The sequence below is a fragment of the Hylaeus anthracinus genome, unplaced genomic scaffold (genome assembly GCF_026225885.1).
Source record: "Hylaeus anthracinus isolate JK02 unplaced genomic scaffold, UHH_iyHylAnth1.0_haploid 0, whole genome shotgun sequence".
Taxonomy (NCBI): domain Eukaryota; kingdom Metazoa; phylum Arthropoda; class Insecta; order Hymenoptera; family Colletidae; genus Hylaeus; species Hylaeus anthracinus.
The window spans coordinates 596035-621196 of record NW_026533254.1 but is presented as its reverse complement, the minus strand read 5'-3'; the positions used below and the strand labels follow the sequence as shown (position 1 = coordinate 621196).

At 34.0% G+C, this 25162-nt stretch overlaps 1 protein-coding gene across 5 annotated transcripts in view; it reads right to left on the bottom strand.

Annotated features, from left to right (window-relative positions):
* Positions 1-25162, bottom strand: part of LOC128891076 (acetylcholine receptor subunit alpha-like) — a 271049-nt gene that overhangs the window by 222940 nt on the left and 22947 nt on the right. For all 5 annotated transcript variants that reach the window (XM_054150303.1, XM_054150644.1, XM_054150382.1 and 2 more), the window contains exon 3: positions 1442-1486. In XM_054150303.1, the coding sequence (XP_054006278.1) occupies positions 1442-1486 (45 nt within the window). The remainder of the gene's footprint in view (positions 1-1441; positions 1487-25162) is intronic.

Here is a 25162-nt window from a genome sequence, read left to right as displayed (position 1 = left end):
GAATTTAGTGGGATTTATCTTTGAAGACGTTTCTCAAGTTGCTCGCGGAGCGAGGTTAAGGATGTTAATTGGCCTCGCTTAATTATTCTTCAATTACATTTTCTACCGCGCCTTGCTCTCACACCGCTCGTTCTTTTCTATTTCGATTCTTTCTAGCGAACACGTAGAGCGCAACGTTATACGTATAGCTAGACGAATATATATGTTACTCTGTGAAGCAATTTGCGGTAACTGTACTACGAATAACACCGAAAAAGGAAGAAAGACGTTACTTTGCATGGACGAGTTATACCATCGTCAATTTTTTAAACTCTCCAGCTGTTATCGTTTAAAAGAGAACATCGTCTCACAGGCAGAAGATGATTCTGATATTTTGTAATATTTAGTGAATATATCGAATCACTAATACGAAAGTTTGATACATACAGTAGGTGTAGAAAGTATTCGTACATTGATCAATTTACAAAAAACTATGTGAAATTGTAATTTATTAACTTCTTTTTTATTATCAATTATATTCTACATATTGTTAAAACAGTATTCTTACAGTATAAAAAAATATTAGATATTTATATAAGTTGCGAAATTAACAAGGGAAAACGATAAATCGATAGAAATATAGAAGCAATAAGTACATTCGTACGATTGTTAAATTTTTAAAGTTTCATAAAAAAGAACGAAATTTACATTAATTTATAAATAATTACTAATTAAATCGTGAGATTTCGTTTTGATTATATAATTGCTGCAACCCTTCTAGGAATTAAATTAACTAATCTCGATGTTATTCAGGGTGGAATTTTCTTCCATTTCTCTATTAGAGCATTTTTCAAAACTTCTTTACTGGAAATTTGATGTTCCGTAATTTTTACGAACCAATGAACCGATGTGCTTATGTTACAAGCTCTACTGTAAATTGTTCGTCATAAGAACCGTACGTATACTTATTAAGAAGGGGTTCTGCCTTGTAGGACTGAAAAAGTAGGTAATATTTGCAAATTTTTTATAAAAAGCATAGAAGTGTAAAACGTTACATTTCTATATTTCTGCCGATTTTTCGAATCATCTTGTTAATCTCGCAAATTATATAAACTAGTAATTGTTGTTTGGACTATATCTATCATTGACTATAAAAAAGAAGTTACTAAACCGCAATAACACACAAAAGTTTTTTGAGAAATTGATCGCTGTATAAACAGACTCTACACCCACTACATATATTAACATATACGTTAAAAATACTTGCATAAGTTCTTTCAGTAGTATTTCTTATAGTAATGATATAAACAATTGTTTGTTCGAAGATAATAATTGTATGAAGAACAAGAAGATTCGAATTTGATCACGGTTAATTTGTTTCCGCAAGTTAGAGAAAATTCAGCACTTCTCTTAACAATATCAGCCTCGTGTTTCTTAAACAAGGTAAATTAATATCGCTTACCTGTTCAACCCATAGATTCGTAGTCATGATCTGATTCTTCAAGTTCTGCAACAACAAAAAAACAGGAAAATATTGATTATTTACAATATTGCAATACACATTTACAACTTGAACATTAATAAATCACAGGAAAATATTGCGTTATTTACAACGATACACGTTTACAACTTGAACATTAATAAATCACAGAAAAATATTGCGTTATTTACCACGATACACATTTACAATTTAAATAAATTTCGATCGATCATTTGTTGCTGAGACACGCATTTTTTAAATGACCTCGACTATTTCATCAACCAACTGGAACTCTGCCTTAGGTTACTTTATCGAATAGAACAAGCTTTACATTCGAATAACGCTGATATCGAAGCACACAGCGACGGTCACATTGATTGAAAGTTCGTCTATCGAATCTTTACTCGTTTCTTACCACCTTGATACCTCTGAGGCGTTTACGTTTCACAGCTGTCACAGTTTCGTTCTTCTTGCGAAAGAACGGATACCAAACTCATTAAAACTTGCGCAACCCTGGTTTAAATTAGCAGAGACGCACGGAGAAAATGTCTCAAATATTTCTTAAGGATCAATTTAAACAATAATTAATAATCGAATTTTGTAGCTCCGAACCTTGTACCATTGTAAATTTATGATGTTTCTTTCGAATGAAAAATTAAATTTGTGTTTTGAAAAGGTTTCATAGCAAGCTTTCACAGTGCATGATAAAAAATGAGGTGTTCCATTAAAAAAATCATGTTGACCTTGACGTGACTTTGACCGGTCCTTTGAAGGTCAAACGGACACGATCGTTCAATAGAATTTTTGAAACCCTAAAACATTTCTCTAAACCATTTTTCTCACAAATGTTCCATTTGGGAAATATTTCACTGTTTCCATACTTTTGGAGCACCCTGTATGTATACATGTGTTATACATATGCATACAAATGTAATAATAGTAATATATGTATATATATATTATTTCCGTTTAATTATTCGCTCATAAATTTATATTCTCCGATTTAGATTGCGTTATCGAGTTAAGTTTTCTTAAAAAAAACTAAAAATCTATTGGACCGAATTAGAACAAAATTTAATCAGCTCTAAGTTAGATTGACACACATCGATTGCATCATCGATCATTTTGATCTCGCTATTAGTTTTTTAGAAAACGTTAACGAAAAATTTATTTACATACGTACACACACACACGCGCGCGCGCGCTCACCCATACGCGAACAATTTGTTAAATATAGGCTGAAATTACTCCAATGATCTTGAAACATGGAAATCTGCTAAAAAATCGATTTTTCGTTTTAGGGACAAATACAATAACTTCCCTATAAATCGGGAAGTTAAACATTTAATTTAAATGTTTTATATGGAACACATAAAGAATAAGCTTGTCGCTCGCACTTTCTCGTCACCTTCGCAACGTATTTAAATCAGAGACAATTGGACCGTATATAAGATGAATGAGCGTTCAGTTACTCGCGTCATTTATTCGCGTCATTTATCGCTAAAAATCACGCGGACCTCCACGGAAAACGGAAAGTATTTAAAGCGCGTTAATCTACAGACAATGAAGGGATATCGGTGCTGCGATTTATCGCAGGCGCTATTTGAACGCCACGCCATGCCGTGCCACACCGCGTCAAAAGTCTATTACTCCCGAACACCGGCAACGCTCTGAGTGCAACGAACTTCCACCGCTTTTGCATTCCGATACCTATATATGTTTTATTGAGAAACTCGTCGAACAATAACGATACAGATACAATAGTAACTTCCACCGGCACTTTCGCTAGCTTGTTCGGAAACGAAACTCGATTTTACGAAGTGTTCACGTATTACAACTTTTCTTCGTATTATACGTAAAGTAATTTCGTCTATGGAAAATCTTCGAAGCCGATAGAAAAAAGAAATTACCGATTTTTAGGTAGTTGTTTTGAGATAGTCACGTTCAAAAGTATCATTGAAAAGTAAATTGTGAAGGGACAGGGTGTTGCAAAATTATGTATCACGATTACCATAACGCGATTCTGCACATTTGAATCGGTGGAGATTTGGTAAGGAGAGTGGAGATAAAATTAAACTTAACCGACTTTTTGAAGGTCAAAGTTTTTTTTTTCTTTTTTTAAACCTGTAGAAGTATGCCAAGACGATTAACTGCGGTTATTGATACCAAGGGTTAATATACCTATAAAATACTAAAACTGTTGGACGCTAAGTCACGTTTTTAATCAAGTGTACTTTACACATATTCTATAATTAATTTTCTAATGGATATTTTGTCCTACATGTTTCATATTTTTGTTCCCTAATGTAACAATGCAATGTATATATTGAATACGTGTTCATATACTGCATGTATTACTACCAAATACATCATGAATAAATAAAAAGTATAGTCATTGTAAGAACTACCCGTGCAGCAATCAATATAAAATAAAATCAACAAGAAAAGAAATAAGAGGTTAACAGTGTAAATAATAAACTTTAACTCACGCAAATTCTACTCTAAAAATATGTAGGAATGTTGGTTAATTATTTTATCCGCTAAAATTTATTAAGTAAAATAAATATATGAAATTTTATTTTGAATTAATTCCTATACGAATACTTATTACACTGACTTTATAAGAAAAGTAAATGTTTAATCAATTTCGTGTCACTGTTGTGTATCCCATTGACATTTTCACGTGTCTATTTATTAGTTAGAACATTTAATTAAGCATACGTATATGTATCAATAATATTGATTCAATATCTCTAAAGATGTTAATGCACGTCCCTACAATACTGAGGTAAAAATAATTTTTACTCAATGTAGACGTCGACAAAAATCATTTCGTCATTGGTATGAATAAATGAATATTGGTGCATATTTGCAAATCGACGAATTATTTAATTATTTTTTTACTTACTACACTATCAAAATTTAGTACGAAAATTGCTTTAATACATTTTTTATCTAGCTAAATTAATAAAAGAGACGATAGCGTGAGGAGGCTGTAAGCGGAGCATGTCGAGCACGGCGAGCGACAGGACGAAAGTGGACTAGAAAAAAGTTTTGAAAACTTTTGTGCAATCGTCACACCACGACGAACACGACTTTCGTACACGGTGAGAGTTATCCATAGCGCTCTCAAGACATAAATCATGTGACGAAAAGCTTAATATTTTCCCACGACAAGGTAATTTTAGTCTAATTAAAAATGACTGCTGTATGAATTTTATGTATTACAGAATACTGTGCAAAGTTAGATTAGTTGAAGTAGTTGATCTACATTTTCTGGCTCTCTTTTTCTTCGAGCTCTGTCCAAATAATCTCAGGGATGTTTAGTAATATTTCAGTCGGGACTTTCAAGTGGCCAACTCATAACTATTAATGTTCCATTCTTCTCTGAATCTTTCAAATACTCGGGGATAACGTAGCTTTCTATTCCTTAAAAAATGTTAAAATCGCTTCAGTAGTTCCAGAGATTACTCGCTGCGTATAAATACTTTCGCCTCTTTAATAATAATGGGTATTCGAAAAAGTTCGTGGCGTTTTGTCGTTCGATCAAGGCGAGAATCCTACGCAGGCTTGTGAACAAATTTGTGGTTTTTACGGACAAAATGCTCTATTAAAACTTTGGTGTCAAAGATGCGCTGTTTGTCATGCTGTGGTCCAGTCACAAATCACAGAACGATGCGATGAAATCATGCAAATGATTGAGAAACGCCACGAATTTTTTCGAATACCCAATATATAATTGCTATATCACTTGGTAAAACTAAATTTCGTCGACTACACGTGATGATTTTGTATACATATACTCATACTGGCTAATAATACCTGTATTAATACTGCGTATTCGGAATGCTATCAATTCGTTTCGACTCCATGAATGTTTGCTGATAACAAATAATTTTTTTGCAATACAAGATTGTACGTGGAAAGCCTTGTATTTAGGCATGCTCGTAGAAGTTGAATGAATTTGCGAAGATTCTAGTCTTCAATTTTTGCCTCAAACAGATTTTCTTGTTGATGATATATTTACATTGTCGATGCACTTATAAATCGCGAGAATAATGCAAAATTGATAAAATATTAATCATTATAGAGGATGTCTCAAAAATGTTGGAACTCCTTGAAAGGCGTGGTTCGGGGGGTGATTTGAAACAACTTTTTCCTTAGCGAACATGTTGTCCGAGGCTTCGTTAAGGAGTTATTAACAGAAAACCCCGGACCAATCAGAACGCGCGTATACCGTTGGAGCGGCCGCGGTAGGCGTAGACTACGTGCTAGGCGGCCGCGCTCATACGCTACCGCGAACGCTCCAACGGTATACGAGCGCTCTGATTGGTTTATTTGTTAATATCTCCTTAACGAATATCGAACAACGTAGCATCGGACAACGTTTTCGCTAAGCAAAAAATTGTTTCAAATCACTTCCCGAACCACCCCCTTCAAGATGTTCCAACATTTGTAGGACACCCTGTATAATATACTAGCATATGTATACAGGGTGTCCCAGAATTAATGTAAGAACCGGAAATGGGAGGTAGCTGAGACGATTCATGAACCACAATTTCCTTTTTAAAAATGTCGGATTGTTGCTTCGTTTTTGAATTATTAACAAAAATCCATCAACCAATCACAACGCTCGAGTAGCGCGCTTACCTGCGAGAGTTTGTAAATTTCGATAAAATTATCAAATGTATTATCCATACGTTGACATTTCTTATTTATAATACGTATATAAACCTAGAAGTAGTACAGTGCACGCATACTACATAGAATCTTCAAACTCGATTTTCTCGAAAACGAAGCGTCAAACGAAAAAATGTTATTCTATTTTTTCGACTTATTTTTACATGTAGCATCACTCTCTGCTGGGTTGTACCGCCCGTCCGGCCACACCCTGTATATATCTACTAGCATACGTATATAAAGTGCGATAACAAATATACAAATCATATCTGTATATATCATTATGTATACCATATTTTTCAATCTATTTCGTTCAACACAGATATTTTATTAATTAAACGTTCCATTGCAAGCATTCGAATACTTTCGCGGATGAGTGTACATTACAGTTATTTCATTAAAGTAGATTTGTTCAAGTATAATCCACGCTCGCATGGCGGCTTAAAACTTTTTCACGGTACTGCACAACTAATAACTTGGCCCCCTGCTGCATAATCTGTTGGATAACTAATATCGAGAATTCGATCTCATTTCAATTCCCCGGAGAATTCTGTAATTTATTCTCTCGGTGATTGCAGGACACGAGTAATGTAATATATAAGGACGATCGGAATAATTAAAATTTCCTGGATTCGGTCCATCGCGCGTCATTACCAAGAATTCAGCTCAGCGACCATGACTGCCGATGCTATATCCGCAATTATCGACAGGATGAATTGGGGATTAAACTGCGTACCGTAGTTCTGCAGCAGGAGGGTGTGCATAGTCGCTACTCCTCGACTAATCATCACTTTACCCAACCGTACACGCCCCTTGACTCGAGCCACATGATATTCGTCGTAGCAACGATTCGAGCCGATTCTCTGATCGGATAAATCGATATACACGAAACATGTACAAAGACCAAATCGCTTCTGTAAATTGAAAATATTTAGACTCCGGTTGTTTCTGCATTTTTTGGCAAATGAGAATGTGGAGAAATGTACGGAACGTTTGGACGTTTTGAAACTATTGAGGTATTAACGAAAAGAAAAGCGGTACAAACGGGTACAAACGATTCTAAAGAATAGGGTAAAACCAGATTTCCAAAATCTCAATGTCGGGTGCTGACCATTTTTTGCATTTTTTTTAATTATTAATTGATGAAGGTACAAATGAAACTATTGGTGGTACAATCAAGTACTAACGAAATACTCTCGTTTTCTATAAAAAAAAATTCATTTTTGAAAAGTCAGGTGCCAAGTTCACATAACTAATTTTTTTACGTACTTGTTGACATACTGTATCATCTAATAATTTGTACAGCTAGTCCTCGGAACGTGCTCGTTAAGAAAACTTCATCTTCGTTGCTATAATTTCCGTTGCATGTCGCTTTATCGGATCCATTATATGTGATTTTCATTCTTAATGAAATTTAACGAAAACCCATTTATCACTCGTGTTACTCTTCTCTAGAGCTCTCGAGTTTTAACACCTCGAACGAGCAAGAACCTACCAAAAAGGGTACTTTAACGGAGCACTCCTTCTCTATTGTTACGACACGAACCTTCATCAGCGAAACGAGCGCACCCAAAGCTCTATGTAACAAAGAAACTGAGAAAGGAATAAAAATCATTTCGATCGACAACCTAATAAACTTCTCACGTGCGATAGATACGAAAAGATTCATATCTCGATTCAGCAAGAAAAATATTTAAAGCATTTAACACTTTCTGTGCCAGGCATACCCATAAAAATAATAATAAAACTAAATTTTTTTTTTTAAATAGAGGCTTGAGGTCATATCATCTACAAGGTCATTAGCGACGAGTATATCCTATATTTTATGGCAGGGTTCCTTAAACTTTTTTCATTTACTACCCCATTTATGATTGTGATTTTGTTCGCAACGCAAAAAATATAAGATGAACATATGTACATATTTTGTGACGATTTATTGATCAGGCAACAATATATTATATACATATGAAAACATATAGTTTTAGAATTTGTTTAAAAACATACAAAACTATAAAATTAAAAGTTGTAAAATTGTATTTATTATAGTTAAAACATTGTATACCCTGTTTTTCGTAAAAACTGCACTTTTTGGAATAACATAAATAGAAGAGAAGAAAAAGATGAACACTGATGAATATATTAATATCTTGGAAAGTAATTTGCTACCTTATCTTCAAGAAAATAATACAACAAATTGGTCCTTTCAACAAGATATACCGGCTATACACACAAGTTCGAAGGCGATGGCATGGTTTGAAGCAAACAATATTGATGTTATTAAAGGTCCAGCGTGTTCGCCTGACCAAAACCCCATGGAAAATATTTGGGGAATCGTTGTGGGAAACGTTTTCGTGAAAAATCGACAATACGCAAACGTTTCAGAATTAAAAAACGCAGAAACTTATTGATAGCGTACCTAATACGATTTTCGAGCTAATTAGAAAAAAAGGTGGCCCTACAAGGTACTGAAATCGTTTTTTATTGTTTTTATCGATGTGGCGCTATAGTTACGCAACAATGAAAATGTACACTTTTGATTATATTGTTTTGTATAACAGGAGAATTTAAATAAAAGTTAATTTAAGCTTCGTTATTGTTCATATCTTTTCAATTTTTACAATAAATTTTTTTGCACTTTTCCATTAAAGTATGAAACAGCTAAAAAATTAAGTGGTGCTATAGTTATCCAGCGCAATACATATTTGCTCTTATACAATTGGTAACTATACAGGGTGGTCCGTTTAAATAAGGCCATCTAAGTATCTCCTCCAATTGTGGAGGTACAAAAAATATTTTCCGCGCTATGTATGTATGTATTTATTTATTATAATGCTCCTCCAAGGGGTTCGCATGGCTCCTCTTTCCCATTTTCATCTTTTACAGTATTTTTCTTAAGTCTACCTTACAACTATCCTTATCCTATCTTATTCTATCCTAAATCAAAGGCAACACAGCAGAAAAAACATAAAAAAAAAAAACAACCGCATATTTTGCGTACTATTTGAATGGTTTAAAGGAACCATAATATTGTAAACAATATTTTTTCCCGAAGACCATTTTCTTCGGAGTTATAAAGGTTATCGATGTTTTTTCATACATAACTACATTTTTTTTTTTTAAATTGCAGCGTGTAACTGATGGAAAAATACATTCAAATATTATATAATAACATGACTTTGAAATGGCCTTGATCTCCGAAAATTAAAGCAGAGACCACCCTGTACAATCATAACATTGCGTCAGAATTTAGTTTCACACCGCAATTAAAATTTACGAATCCTATCCATACTTGATGTCTTTGAACACCTGATCTCCAGAATTAATTTTTTAACTCCTTAGTGAAAATCCTTGTCACCCATATATTCGTGACACGGCTGTCGCCGTGTTCAAAAAGTTCCGCAATAAAAATTGTCAAACTATGCTGTAAGGTGTATGTATTTAAAAAATAAAGTGCAGTTTTTACATACGACAACAGAGTAGCGTTAAAAGGCGAAACTCTTTAAGGAGGAAAGGAGAAGTGAGCGCAGCGACTTGAAGCGATATGCACGAATTTATACGCCTAATCTCCGATTTACACGACTTCGCTTTCACACGGTATTCCGAGTAATCGACTCTCCGTGTAAATCGAGGAACACGTGGGCGTATTATTTTCCAGCGGTTCAACGATCAAAACTGTATATCCGCAGCAAACAAAAACAGAGAACGCGTTCTTCTCATCGAACGCAGTAACTCGTATAAAAATTCATTCCATTTGCGAACATCGCACGTAACCGTAATCTCGCGTAATTCCACTTTTATGCCTTCCACTTGGTTTTCTTCCGTTCCACCAATCTCGCCAACCCTTTCATTTCCTTCGCTGATCAACATATATAGGTGGAGAACGATTTACGAGCGAATCGCAGCCGGTGAAAGTTTCCTTTTGGTTGAATCGTTAGCCGAGTTTTTTGCCAGAAACCGCGGTTTCGCTTAAATTTCGTATCGACCATTGCGAAACAGCTAGGCGTTCATTGTGCGCCGTATTCGAATGCCAAGATTTTATATGAAATTTCGTAATGTTTAATTAACGCTCAGCCAACCGCGCACTTCTCGCAAACTTCACACCATAACATGATTTAATTAAAAATTTCATGACTCCCTGTAATACGAGGATTAATAACAGGCCGGTTTTAAATAATGCTCATCGTCCTTTTATGGAATCACTCATGAATTTTTTAAATTTCACATTACTATTATCTTCTAATGGTTATCAAAATGTTCAGTAATTTTTTATTGATTATAATATGTAGCTACGCGAAATTGTTAAATCGGTCTGTTTTTAGCGTAATTCTACGAGGAATATTAGGGTAGCTTACCTAAGCCTTTCTCGAACAATTATTTCATTGAAATAATTCGTAAATTAAAAATAATTGTGTATTTATAAAAAAAAAAGACAACAAATATTTAACACTAGGTTTACGGAACACGGTGTTACGTGCGATGTGCAACGGCGCACGTCTGGAGATTTACCCCTAGTAAATTTTATGTAAAAGGGTTTAGAATATTTGTGGGTAAGGAGCTACTCTAGTCCCATACGGATCCTATCTATCAAAGTCCCTTTTTTTTAAATACTATGAGGAGGCTAAGAACGGAATTGTATTGAAGAAAGCGGAAACAAGTGATAGAAAAATTCTGATACTAAAATGTCAAAATGTGAGTATATTATTATTACAATAGATAGTAATTGAATATACATATATTCTTGAGCACGAATTATTGACAATAAAAGGATATTCACTTTAGAACAGTTTTCAGTAACACTTTTGACCATACACACACATCCATACAACTCATCAGAACAATACATGAATGTCGCTTGAATTTTTATGTTTAGAATTTCCAGTAAGAGAACTCTCAGAGTCAATTTTATCGACTACTGGAAATTATTTGCCAACGTATGCATTAAATAACTGGAAGGGTAAAGGAATTGGCTTACCTACAAATTTATCCAATGATTTAACTGATTAGATGATCTCTGATTTTGCTCTCGATTTACTGCTGAAAAGAGAAACACACACACAATAATACCCACTGCATCAATAATATAGAACTTTGAATTTAATGTGCTAAGGTAATTAATATATAAAAATAAAATGAAAGAACTATAGCTACCAAGTAATAGAATTAATTAATAATAAAAAAAAAAGAAAATACGTGTATTAATGTCTTTCGCGAAGATAAAGTCTCTTCGTTAAACTGTTACTAAAAACAAATTTGAAACAAGGCTAGGCTCAACCACTTCACGGACTTCCCGACACGCACCTCGCGATTGTACGTCGAAGAGTGTCGCAACTTTTTAATCTCGAAGGAGACCAGAGTGGGCCTAGTCCGAAATTGTTTACGTTGCATTGCTATACGCCTAACGAATTAGGCTGCGAGGTTGATGCGTAACGAACCGTGATTCGTTAACCTTTTGTACAGTAGGCGTATGTGTGTTTCTCTCCTTGTCTTAATCTATCTTTCTCTCTCTGAGCCAAGCACACTCCTCCACTCTTCAGTTACATTTATAATAATGATATTTTACAGTGGATTAATAATTATTGCGAAATTATTAAGTCATTAACAATGATAAAACATATTTGGATATTAACTCTAAAATATGTCAATAAAATAATCAAAAGGTCGCGTATTAAATTTAGCATATCGCTTCGAACTGACTGACATAAAGAAATATTAGAATTTTGAAATACATAAAATCAGAAAATAAAGTCAATAGTAGTTTCGATGGTGCTACGTGTGTCTGAAATTAGGAATATTCCAGAATGCTCGATAGTCGGCATTATCAGATCACACGCGAAAAGACTTCAAGTTACAATCTGAATGTTCTCAGAAGTAAAACTGACTCTATATACATCCGAAATTTGATCGTGGGACCACGTTGATTTCAGGGAAAGAATTTGTTATACTAATAATCTGAGTCGTGTCGCCAAGAGATTAACTAACTTATAACATCAAAGACCTTCGGTATACTCGATTAGGGAGTTCCCAGAATGCAAATGCATTATCGAAATACATCCGGTCGATATGGACAAAATGACAAGAGATAAAATTTTGAAATTCGGTGCGGAACGTAACACGGCCATTTTAACTGATTCCTAATTTGGAGCGTGGATGAGCCGTCATCAGCCGAAATACATGCACTTAGCGACCATGCATTATACATATATTGTACTTCCGGCAATGTTGTTTTGAATTTAAGATATTATTACTTACGTCCGCAAATATAAATTTATTCTAAAGAAAATCAAGGATAGGTGAATGAATGGGTAATTAAACAACACACTTCCGTGGTACAAACGCCAACTTATCTCGGCGTAAAAACCCTTACGATTTAGAGGGAAAAGCCGGAACAAGGGGATATTTATTTCAACCCAATATAAACTGGTGTAAGGCACACCCACGGAATTACACGACTGCGTAGCATGCACTTATTAGAACTTAACACTACCTTAATTGATCGCGTGGTCCCTCGATTCGCGCCGCGAATCGCACGCTCTGCCAATCAGACGCTGGTCCGCGTCGCTAGGGCCGCAACCTCGCGCCGCGATCACGTGGCGAGGACGGGCCTGGGGAGTGCAAACCTAACCGCCTGTCTGCATAGAGCGCGCCCCGTTGACGTCGTCACGGGAAACCTGACGCTGGTATATATGCCGGGCAACAAAACCGTTGTCGCGCTACACTCGCCCTGGAACGGGTTACGTTATTCCAACGTAGACGCCAATTCCCAACAAACTCGCACTTCGCAATCGTCAACACCGCGAACGCTCGCACACGTAGGGACGCACGCACTACCGCACAGCTCGGTGGAGATACTCGCACCACGACTCACGGCTTTCTCTTTTCTCGCTCGTTTTCCAAAATAAGACTCAGCACTGCTCTCTTCTCTTAGAAGGCTCGGTCACGATTAGCCACTGCGTGGGTGCACAGGGTCCTTCGTCACAAAAAATGCGTTGACGGTGACGCGCGCATCGTCGGTCCCACCAACGCGGAAAATGTACCATGCTCTGGCACGCCACCGTTCGAAAATAACGGGCAAGCGAAATAACGCGAACAAATGTATTTATTTATTTATTGCTTTTAAACCGAATATGGTTTATATAGCATATACGTTACATAAACATATTAACATATTGCTTAACATCTTAATGTGCCTCTTCTACACAGATCAATTTAAAATTAGTTTGTATCGCGTCTGTGTGCTTACATTATTTTTTCCGGCAATGTATCTTTCTAGAATAATTTCTCGAAGAAAAAAAGAAAAAAAATATACACGTCGAATTGAATAACCTCCTCCTTTTCGAAGTTGGTTAACAAATTAACGATAATACTATGCAAAGTAGCCAAGATGCAAGATGCAAGAGCATACTGCTGACACCACATGAAAAGTCTTCCTCGAGACGATTGCTAATAAATGAAAAATTCTAGATTACTTTAAAACAAAATAGATAAAATGAATAACTATCGATACATTATGCTATAAAACAAATCAATTGGAAATTTACCTTCAAAAAAGGTTTTACAGAAACTGTTTATACATCACAAATATTAAATTTAAGCTAATAAAGCTGATATTTTAACACTCTTAATATTAACACGTTGATTGCCACATGAATATACAGTGACGAGCATAAGTGTAAACACACTCCACTGATTTTATGTAAAAGCCGAAAATACGACTAATTTTTCAAGTGATCGGTAAGGATTAGGAAACCGTAACTACAAGCTGCATCTGATTAACGAAATGTAATGGTTTATTTTCATTAACATTGATAATGTACAGAATATTTTATAATAATTGTGTTTTGAAACAATGTTTACAGTTTTGCACGTCCACTGTTTCGCAGTCCATCGTTCCACACCATGGTGAGATTACTTTTCAGTTTGCACGCTGTTTCATACGCTTAATCCAAGATGAAGCGACTTAGTGAAGATAGAAAGAAGACTATTACTTGTTTGTGTGATAAAGGTTTGTCGTTGCGGCAAATTGCAGAGAAATGTGGTGTCAGTCATACGATAGTTGCGAGAATAAGAAAAAGGTATGTTAGAGCAGCAATTTCTTCCTAAAACGGTAGACCGCGACTTTTTTTCGGATAGAGCAGCACGTGAAATCGCGCACCGTATTCGGTCGGATAGTCACAAAACACCAAAAATTGCTGCTCAGGAAATCGAAATAAGAGCTAGCGAATGAACTATTCGTCGTTCTTTAAAAAGAATTGGTTTGCGAGCAAAGGAAAAAAAAGTAAACCAGCTCTTTCAAACAAGAATATTAAACTACGGAAACAATTTGTTGACACGTATAAAGAATGAACAACCGAAGATTGGAAAAGAGTTATATGGAGTGACGAAACAAAAATTAATAGATTCCAATCCGACGGAAGATCCTGGTATTAGACTTGATCCGAAAATAATGATCAACCAGGTGGTATAAAACAAACTATGAAGTTTGAGGTGGTTCAATTATGTGTTCGGGTTGCTTTACTTACAAAGGTGTTGGTCCCTTAGTTCGAATCGAAGATGTAATACGCAGAGAACATTATTTGAACATTCTACAAAGTAATTTTCCTTCTGTAGTTACTTCTATTGGATATGAGGAACGTGAAGTAGTATTTCAACAAGATGGGGATCCTAAACACACTGCAAAAATAGTTAAAATCTGGCTAGAAAATCAAAATTTTTCTGTGATGAAGTGACCAGCACAAAGTCCGGATATGAATCCGATCGAAAATTTGTGGTCCATTTTGAAAAGAAGGCTGGCAAAATATAATAATCCACCTTCGTGTGTTCATGAATTGTGGGAAAGTACACAACAGGAATTTTACAATATTGAACCACAAATAATTACAAATTTAATTGACAGTATGCCTCGTAGATTAGAAGCATTAAGAAAAAGTAAAGGAAAGTGGACGAAATACTAGGTTGAAACCTTAATTCGTCGAGTATAATTAAAGTGCAAAACTCTAAACATGGTTTAAGATCTCTATTTTTGTAAAATGTTCTGCACGACATGAATATTAGTGAAAATAAACCATTACATTTCGTTAATCAGATGCAGCTTGTAGTTACTGTTACCTAATTCGTACCGATCACTTGAAAAATTAATCGTATTTTCGCCTTTTACATAAAATCAGTGGAGTGTGTTTATATTTTTGCTCGTCACTGTATTTCGCCAACCACTTATGCTGACTTTTATCCATCTAAAAAGACAAGCATATATCCAAATTTATTTTTATCTAAGCCTTCTAATTAATCGTAATAAATCGACTTCACTTATTAAAGCATTACTTCGGTAACAGAGACCCAATAAAAAACCTTCGTAAACCTAACGTTAAAAATGATTTCATTAGGAAAAGCAATTTATAAATATTTAACTGTTTGTCTTAAATGCAGGTAAAGAATCTTGCGAACTGTATTTGATCGAAGGTTTGAAAGAGACTAAACGTCCATCGATATAATACAAAACGTCAACTCTATTTTGTATTCCATAGACCTCACCTACAACTGCAATTTATATAACTCAATATCGAGATATGGATCTTTCACATTGCGACAAGTTACTTTGTGGAATGAATAGTGCGCCATCCAGAGTGCAGTGCACTGCGAAATCCTTTATTTGCATTATTGAAATGCTTTATTAAACAATACACCATGCAGTAACGCGTGCAACTGATCATAAGGTAAAAACAAAAATTCATACCATAGGTGTTGGTCAACAATAAAATTGCACTTATAATGACACTATCTAAAGCTAAAACTATCGATGCAGTCATTAACCCTTTGACCGCGGGACGATTTTTGCTGGAAATTCTAAGAGGCGTAAGAGGTGTGAATTAAAAAAAAAATATATAAAAATTTTTTATATTTACAGTTTATTCATACGACGTTTAGTTTCAGAGATAAAAATTGAAAACTTAGAAGACCTTTTGCCTGAAATTCAATTTTTCCAACGAACGTCCAACTTTTCAATTTTTATTTTCGAAACTAAGCATACTATGAATAAACTGTACATACAAAAAGGGTTCATCTCACCATCCTCTACAAGATGATATTTTTATAAAAATGATATACGAATGAATGATAAACGAATACAAACATTTCTCTAAGCCCATTTCTCGAGGATGTATATATACGCCCTTGGCAGTCAAAGGATTAACCGGTTAAACTAATCGCGAACGGCTTTCATCCTATAAGCGTGCGTATTAAGCACTCCATGATCCATAATATTGCGTAAGGACCAATGGAACCATGTCGCAATGGCTGACCAGTGTCTTTCATAGAGACTCCCGTATCCGAACTAATAGGGAGACAAAAATGACCGGATAATGGAATTTTTGGATAATAGAACAATTACTTTCTTTCGCATTAAGTATCATTTATTCAACTAGAAATGAACAAAATTGAGTTTCTTCCAACATCTAAAGGTCTTCATTACTTTTTAGCCGCTAAGTCACATACATTTTTTATTGTAAGCAGCTGCGTAGAATTACATTCCTGTTGTGTCTCAAACCATACAAGTCCTTCTTCAAATGACTCAAATGCTTCGACATAAGAAAGCACGTTGTGCGGATAACAGAACATAGCCAACATACGGATAATAGAACGTCCGCATATTAGGGGAGTCGGATACTAGAGGTACGGATACGGGAGTCTCTACTGCACTTTGAACTAAATACTTTATTTTTATTGAAAATATTTGCAAAGCGTGCAATTGAAATTATTATAAGGTAAAAGAGAACCACAGAGTAGAAATTCTCATTGGCAAACAAAAATTCACGCCAAAGGTGTCGATGAAGTGTAAAATTGCACTTATACCGATAGGACTAGGTATCGACGCAGTGATTAACCAGGAAAACTAGTCGCGAGCGGCTTTTGTTCTATAAGCGTGCGTATTAAGCATTCTATGATCCATAATACTGCGTAAGAGCCAATTGGACCACGTCGCAGTGGCTGACCAGTGGCTTTCTATTACTACTGTTCGGGCTTTTCACTGCGCACACATACATTCGTATACCTATAACGTTGGCTAGCAAACCGTATAAACCTTCATTAGGTATTCATACCGTGAGATAACATCACCAAATTCTGCACCTTCATGGATCAGACATGCAAGCCGACCCTTTTAATACTCGTCGTCTACACGAGCCGAGAGTTCGTACTTCAAATGATTTTCATTTATGCGAGAGCACGTACCATAAAATGGAATGCATTTGAGCATTCTTACTGCGCTTTTCGAGAGCAATTCGATTCCACGTTGTTTGCGTATATTCCAGAAACGATTAATTTATGTCCACCGGTCCATCCTCGTGAAAGTTTATCGTTTCAGCCTTTTATGCTTTTGCTTTCGACGAGTCTTGGAAACTTTATTTACCTTATCGTATATTTTTGCATGGGAAAATGCAGGATAAATTTTAGACTAGCGATGATTTTGAAAAGATGAGAATATCTGAGACATTTTTTATGTACAGTACTGTGCAAAATTCTTGGATCACTTACGGTAGAATACGTCTTTTATATTACATAAATCTTTGACATAAATCTTTATGTCAAAAAAAATGCAAACTTGAGTTAGCTTATATATTTTTCTTATTAACATTATTATATAATGTACTAGGGGGAAAAGCAATCAAAATGTCTTCGAATTGGAAAAGTTTTGCAATGAAAAATCCAAGGATTTTTTTAAAAGGGGAATCGAAGAATTGGAACTTCTAACACTTTACGGTGGCAAAAAGTGTTAGAAAATGATTAGTTAGAAGATTTCTTTAATAAATGAATGTTGATAGAATTTTTATTACTTTTCGGTCCTCCTAATATGTATGTATATAAAAAATTAGTAGTTTCTCAAGTACAAATTAAAGTTTAGTTGGTTTATATATTTGTCTAGCGCATCACTCACTCTATCTAAAGTACCTCAAATGATATTTCAGTATTTAACATTTCAAAATTTGTTGATTTCACAGCTGTTCAAAGAATACAGTTCTTTTTGCGATTAGAAAGTTACAACAAAAAAATTGTAACTTTCTAGTCCTGGCATTTAGACCAGAATTAATTTTTCCATAAGAGAAATTGTTTAAATTTAGCATAGAATTTGTACAATACTAGGACCTGGTGAAATAGTAATTAATTAACAAAGAAGAAACGTGGTCGCCATGAATTTGAAATTTTTAATGAAACAATTTATGGAAGAATCAAATGTTCACATCCTCTATGGAGCACGTTATATATTTCAAAGGATATGCTACATCTGTAATTTCGCAGGATCCCCGGTATGATTTGCGTTACGACAAGTAAATCCAGGAGTGAATTGATGTTATCTCGATCCGTTTATATTCTATATCTAGACTCTCGAACAGCATAATGAAATTTCCCAAGAAATATGGAACACTTAAGTTCGAAACAGTCTGCGCTCCTTTAGCAAACTGACATTATTTAGGCCAACAAGAAATTATTCCGATAATCACTGACACAGCTCAGTATTTCTCGCTGTTATTTTAAGGGTAGCAATCGATAACAAATAATGGGGACGTGGAGAGAACTTATTTCCGCATATAAACTGGAGTCAAGATTCTTTACGGAAGATTTATATCTTACTCTAATGAACAGAAACTTATATGTATGTAAAGAAACTGTACTTTCTTTAATCTGAATTACGTGCACTAATTACTCCGCACGCTCTGCGAGGAGGATTGAAAATTAGAGATAGAAGAACAGAGAGATAGAGAACACGGGCATAAGTAAGCTAATAAGATATAAATAACCATTTTAAGTTGTGTACAGGAGTGAATATAAAATATAAAATATAATAGAGAGAATAAACTTATATTGTCGTTCCTCTATTTTTCAGGTAAAATTATGTTGTAAATATTGTAAATAGCATACATAATGTATAAAATTAATAACCAAATAAATACTCTATTTTTCAGGGTAACATATATTTGTCTATTTTCTTATATCAACTGACGATATAACATCATTATAAATATATATATATATATATATATTTGTCATTTGCACCGTGAATGACACCCGCGAAATATTCAACGAATAAATTGCATATCTCCCAATGGTAACAATTTCCTACTTAAAATATTATCTATCTAAGGTCAACGAATTCAGTAATTTATTTAAACGAAAAATTCTACTTACTTATTTTTATTATTTTAAGTATCTTAATGAATTATCGGTAATCAGATTAATTTTTAAAGTATAGAGATTTGAACTAGGGATGCGACTATTTGAACAGTTGAATATTCTGTATAGTTACTAATTAAGTATCTGAACATTCATAATGATTGAACAACGCAAAATGGACTATAAATTAAGTTTCTTCTTATAAATGTTTCCCTTTGCTTTGCAAAATTCAAAAATCTGCCTCGATGTGCTGATATATACAATCATATCATTAATTTATAAGAACATTTTCGAGTTTTTCAGATTCATTCATCCTATAGGCGAAATCATGGAAACCATGAAGCAACATTTTGTAGCAAATGGAGCTTTACATAACATTAAGAATACTAATAAGAAATTGTCAATTAAAACTTATTTTCACGTAATCAAAGGTCAGATTAAAACATACATAACATTGACATATTGAGTTTATTACGATAACACATACAAACAAAAATCTTAAATGAAAAACTCCTAAGCTAGAAATATGTAACGCCTTAAACTTTTCATACAAAAAATAATTGAAAATTAAAAACTCCTAAGCTAGAAGTATGTAATCCCTTGAATTTTTAATACAAAAAATAATTGTAAATTAAAAACTCCTACGCTAGAAGTATGTAATCCCTTGAATTTCTCATACAAAAAAAATTGTAAATTAAAAATTCCTAAGCTAGAAATATGTAACCACTTGAACTTCTTATTAAAAAAAAAATTATAAATTAAAAATTCCTAAGCTAGAGATTTGTAACCTCTTGACCTTTTCATACAAGAAGAAATTGTAAATTAAAAACTCCTAAGCTAGAAGTATGTAACCTCTTGAATCATACAAAAAGAAATGGTAAATTAAAAATTTCTAAGCTAGAGATATGTAACCACTTGAAGTTTTCATTCAAAAAGAAATTGAAAATTAAAAATTCCTAAGCTAGAGGTATGTAACTCCTTCAACTTTTGACCATTACTGTATCTTCGTACTATTAAAAACAGCAAAGATATTTTAAGGACACGTCTTAGGTGACTCACCCTGTATATAAAATATGGAAATAAACTCTTCACTTGTTAGTATAGTTTCATTTATATTCGTTTAATTGTTAATCTTACATAGACTAATCGATACATATTAGATCGTCCCAAAAGTCTCTTTCGTGACTTGTACTCAATTATTTGATGTGCCAGTGTTTATACAAACAATCAACCTAATTTCGTAGATGTTGATGTCATAACAGTAATGGAGTAGAATGGATTGTACACAATTCAGTAACGCAAAATAAAACATAAAATATCGTGTAGGTATTACTGATCAACAGACTGCGTATCTTTATGCATTTACAGGAAATTTGAATTTGCAAGAACCTACAAAATGCAAACAATATGCAAGAATATAAAAAAGATTGAAAGTAAAGTTCATGTTCTAATATTTGCAGAATAAAATAAATTCGTATTTAGGTTGAATTTTTGTAGCCACGTTCGCGAAGATTTTATTTTGCATAAAGATCGCAGTCTACTTATCAATAAAACGAAAGAAACTAATATAATGATAATACAAAAGAAAATAATGAATCTGATAACGATCGCTTATCATCACGTAGTTCGTCCATTCTGGACTGTCAAGTATGCATCGATTTCTCTCCTTGGGTCGACTTACTCCAATTTCTGGTAAGCCAGACCAGACAGTGATCTAATCTAACCTAATCTAGGCTAGCCAGCTTCCAATTTAGGAATGCCGAGAATGCTTCAAGTTCCGTGCATATACAGACGCAGTAGCCATCGCACACGTATGTGTGTATAAATTCTCGTATAGTAATACATCGACTGAAGCATCAGTTCGATATAACGTCGAATATTCTCACATCGCTAGCTCCAATCGCCGTCTACCCAATATTACCCATGGATGCTGTGGAGATTCGAACTTGAATCGCACACTTCACAATGAAAACCACACTTCTCTTATAATACTTGACGAGCACGATTATTTTGCATCACTTCGCTTCCACGATTGTATTAGGTTGTCCGAAAAGTTTCTTTCGTTTTATTAATAAGTAATACATACACAATATTTTATGTCTAATGTTACATTATTGAATTGTGTACGATTCATTTTGCCTATTTATATAAACACTACCGTACAAAATAATTGAATGCAAATTACGAAAGAAACTTTTAGGACAACCTAATACTTACAAAGTGGCTTACATAGTATTTAAATGCATTAAGAATTACTGTAGAATCAATTGAATTCTTTATTTACGATCGAAACGAAAGATATATGTAGGATTTGGGGTGATCGAGGGTGGCGAATTAATTAGACACCTGAGAAACTTGTAAATGTAATATAATTAATAATATAAAATTGAAAAGGTATAAAAGAAAGCTGACGAAACACGGTCACACGTCCGACTGTTCTGACTAGAGATGGCGTGCAAAATCACTAACCGTTATTTATCACAGTGATCGCAAAATCACGATCACTATGGTGATTTAATTTCATTCACGAGGCTGATCGTGATTTAATTTCATACACGAGCGTGATCGTAGTTCTTTTATCTTGCTAGAATTGCGTGATCACAATTCTTGATCTTAATTAAATTACTTTTTGTAAAATGTTTCAATATACATAGTTTGCATAAAAAAACTGCATATAATATCAATTTCAATTTCCTTTATTAGGTAAATTAGTAGATCATTTATTTTGTGTAATAGCTATTTCAGTCCCATGCGAAAAAATATTTTCTAAAGCAGGATTAATTTTAACGGAAAAAAGAAACAGACTGCAAGCAGAGAAATTATCTATGCTATTATTCTTAAACAGCAATACATAGTTACTTATCTGTTATTATATATATTTTATTCCATTGTTATTTTGTTCTTTGTATTTTATTTATAGTATTCGTATTATGTTTTATGTATTAATTATCTTATTTTGTAATAGTGTTACATTTTGTAAAAGTCTGAAGACACTTACAACTAAACTAAGACTTGCAATTCATAATTATTGACATATATTCGTTACTCTTCACTGTTCCTCATTAAAGCATTCCTTTATTTACTATTCTTTACTTTATTTTATTTTATACGGTGTAGGTAATTCGCATTTTTGTTTTGATGTCGTTAATTGCATACTTACGCAGGTAGAATATATATTAGGGTGTTTTTCATTACGGTGCATTTACATTTAGACTGAAGATTCTAACAACGCGTGCAAGGAACGGTTACGTTCTTCACCGATCAGAAGCGATCACGAAAAATCACGAATCAGTGTAAAAAATCACTGTGATTGGCAACGAACCTGATCGAATCACAAGTGATTCACAAGTAGCAGTTCTAGCCATCTCTAATTACGACCAGACACGTAGACTTATAAAGTGGTCGTACCTCTAAAGAAAACAAAATAAATGCGTTATTATCTAATTAATCTACTATCTAATCTATCGTCGAAAGATTTCTGTTATTGTAATTTTACGAATTTTGTATTACCCAACGTAAACAAAGCTTGAAAAAAAAATCAGCAACCGGTCGCCCTAGAAAGCTGTTGAAACTTCGGGTTTTAGTACGTACATCCACAACGCATACCCGCCGATTTTTAATCTAAATTCAAATACCTGAACCGAAGTGCACGTCAGAGAAAGTAGGGCACAGATGCACGAAGCGCCGAATGAAAATTGTTAACAGACTCTAAGGGAGGTTTTAATACCGTCGCATCGTGTCTCACATCGCCCGATCCTCTCAAAACTTTAGCACTTAAGTTTTACTCGAAGAGGCGTCGCCGGGGTCAGGCAGGAATAGTCTATCATAAAATGCTAAGCCGATCGATGCGGTATCGGACGGAATAAAGAATATAATTGCGACGAAAGCGTCTCTCTAATTGGTCGATGACCTCTGCTCCGTCTGATAATAAACAAACGAACACAAAGCTCGACGAGCCTTTCCGTTTTCTGCGCGAAGCTCATTAGCGTTAAGCTATACGCGCATCCCAGTTTTAATTAAATTTTTTATACGAGCAACATCCCGATCATATCTAGCGCGTGTTGGAAAACAGTGTCGGTTAAGAAGTTTCCAGGTTTATTTTTGCTTTAATTGTCAGGGGCGGCTACGCAATTAAAGAGTAATCGAAAATAAAGAATTAACGTTAGTGATTTAAGATAACGAAACGCTATACGCTTCAACGACGCGTAGAATAGTACAAATTCGTGGAGAAATTTCGTGGAAGTGTATGGCAATTGTAAGCAATACAGTACTGTTAATTAATTATGGAAAGCGGTGAACGAAGCATGGGCATCTATTCAAGAAGGCACACTTCAGAGTTTGATTTCGTCAATACCCCATCGTATTTTTGAAGTTATTCGAAAAAATGACAGTTCTACTAATTATTAATAAAGAAATATAAAAGATCTTACTGTTAATTTTGAACCTACTTATTAAAAAAAATATATGGCTTTACAGAAATTTCGCAGTTAATTTTATATAAAATTATATATTTACGTTTAATTCTTTAAATAAATATTATTTCTATTATTTCAATCTATATATATGTGTGTATTTAATAAACCTAAAATGAAATCATACTCAAATTTATCATAAGTACAGAATAATTATAAGATATTACTAAAAAAAACGTGGTGGCTTTATAGAAATTTCGAGCACTGTAACATTTAAAGAAATGGAGACATAAATTGCCCGCCTAGATCATGCGATCTGGCACCACTGAATTTTTTTCTTTGGAGGTGTGCGAAAGAAAAGTCTACGTTAGCGATTCACGAGCAATATTAAAGGTGTTATTTGTGAAATACGGTTGAAATTCTGTAAAGACGCGAAGATGAAAACTTCTTCAAAGGATTTGTCAGAAATCCCAAGATGGCTATTTGTCAGATATTCTGTCCACGTTTAATCGTGGGGTTTGTACTTTGAATTGGAATAGAGACATTAGAATTCAAATAGAAAAGGGTTTTTTTTAAGGGCTCGGAACATCAAAAAATAAAAAAAAAATCACTTTTTTTTATTTTATTGTATTTTTTTTTTATTAAAATTTAAGCGATTCTGAACAATTCTACCTATAATTTTTTTTCAACTTTACACATTTTTAAAAAATTAACCATTTGGAATTTCAAAAAAGTCCTCGGTATATATTAGGCCCAACTGTCAGAAAACACGTGTAAAAAATTTGGTTCATATCGGCCTAACCGTTTCTGAGAAAAGGGCACCTTTGTATCAAAACATAGGTTTTCAGGAGACCGCAAAAAAATTAAAAATTTCTATTTCCCGTTCGATTATCGATATAAATGTTATAAAAATCGATTAAAACACTGCTTTTTTGGAAATTTACTGTCTTCTTTGCCTTAGAAAACAATACCCTATGGCTGTGACCAAGGTAACCGCGTCTCCGGTCTTCTGCAAACTTGACTGTCGTTTTCTCTTGGAGAAAGTGGTCAGTTGTATTTCCTTATATTTTTTAGTTTTTTTTTTCAAAAAATTGCTTTTACCACTTCTAGTGCTCCAAATTAAATTTTCTTTGCGTAGAATTGTTCAGAATTGCTTAAATTTTAATAAAAAAAAAATAAAAAAAAATAAAAAAGTGTTTTTTTTTTTTTTTCATTTTTTTCATTTTCCAGGCCCCTTAATCATTTAAAATAGAACCTCTCAGTAAGAGACCTTGTATAAAGCAATATCTATCGATAATATAAAACAGAAGAAACTGAATGTCTTTTAAATCTACAATTTAAGACCTAGTTATTATGTGATTTACCAAGGTAATTCATATTCCTGCACTCGAATATTAAATTCGCAAAGAATATTTAAAGCTCTGCACAATGGTAGAAATTGAATTCGCTC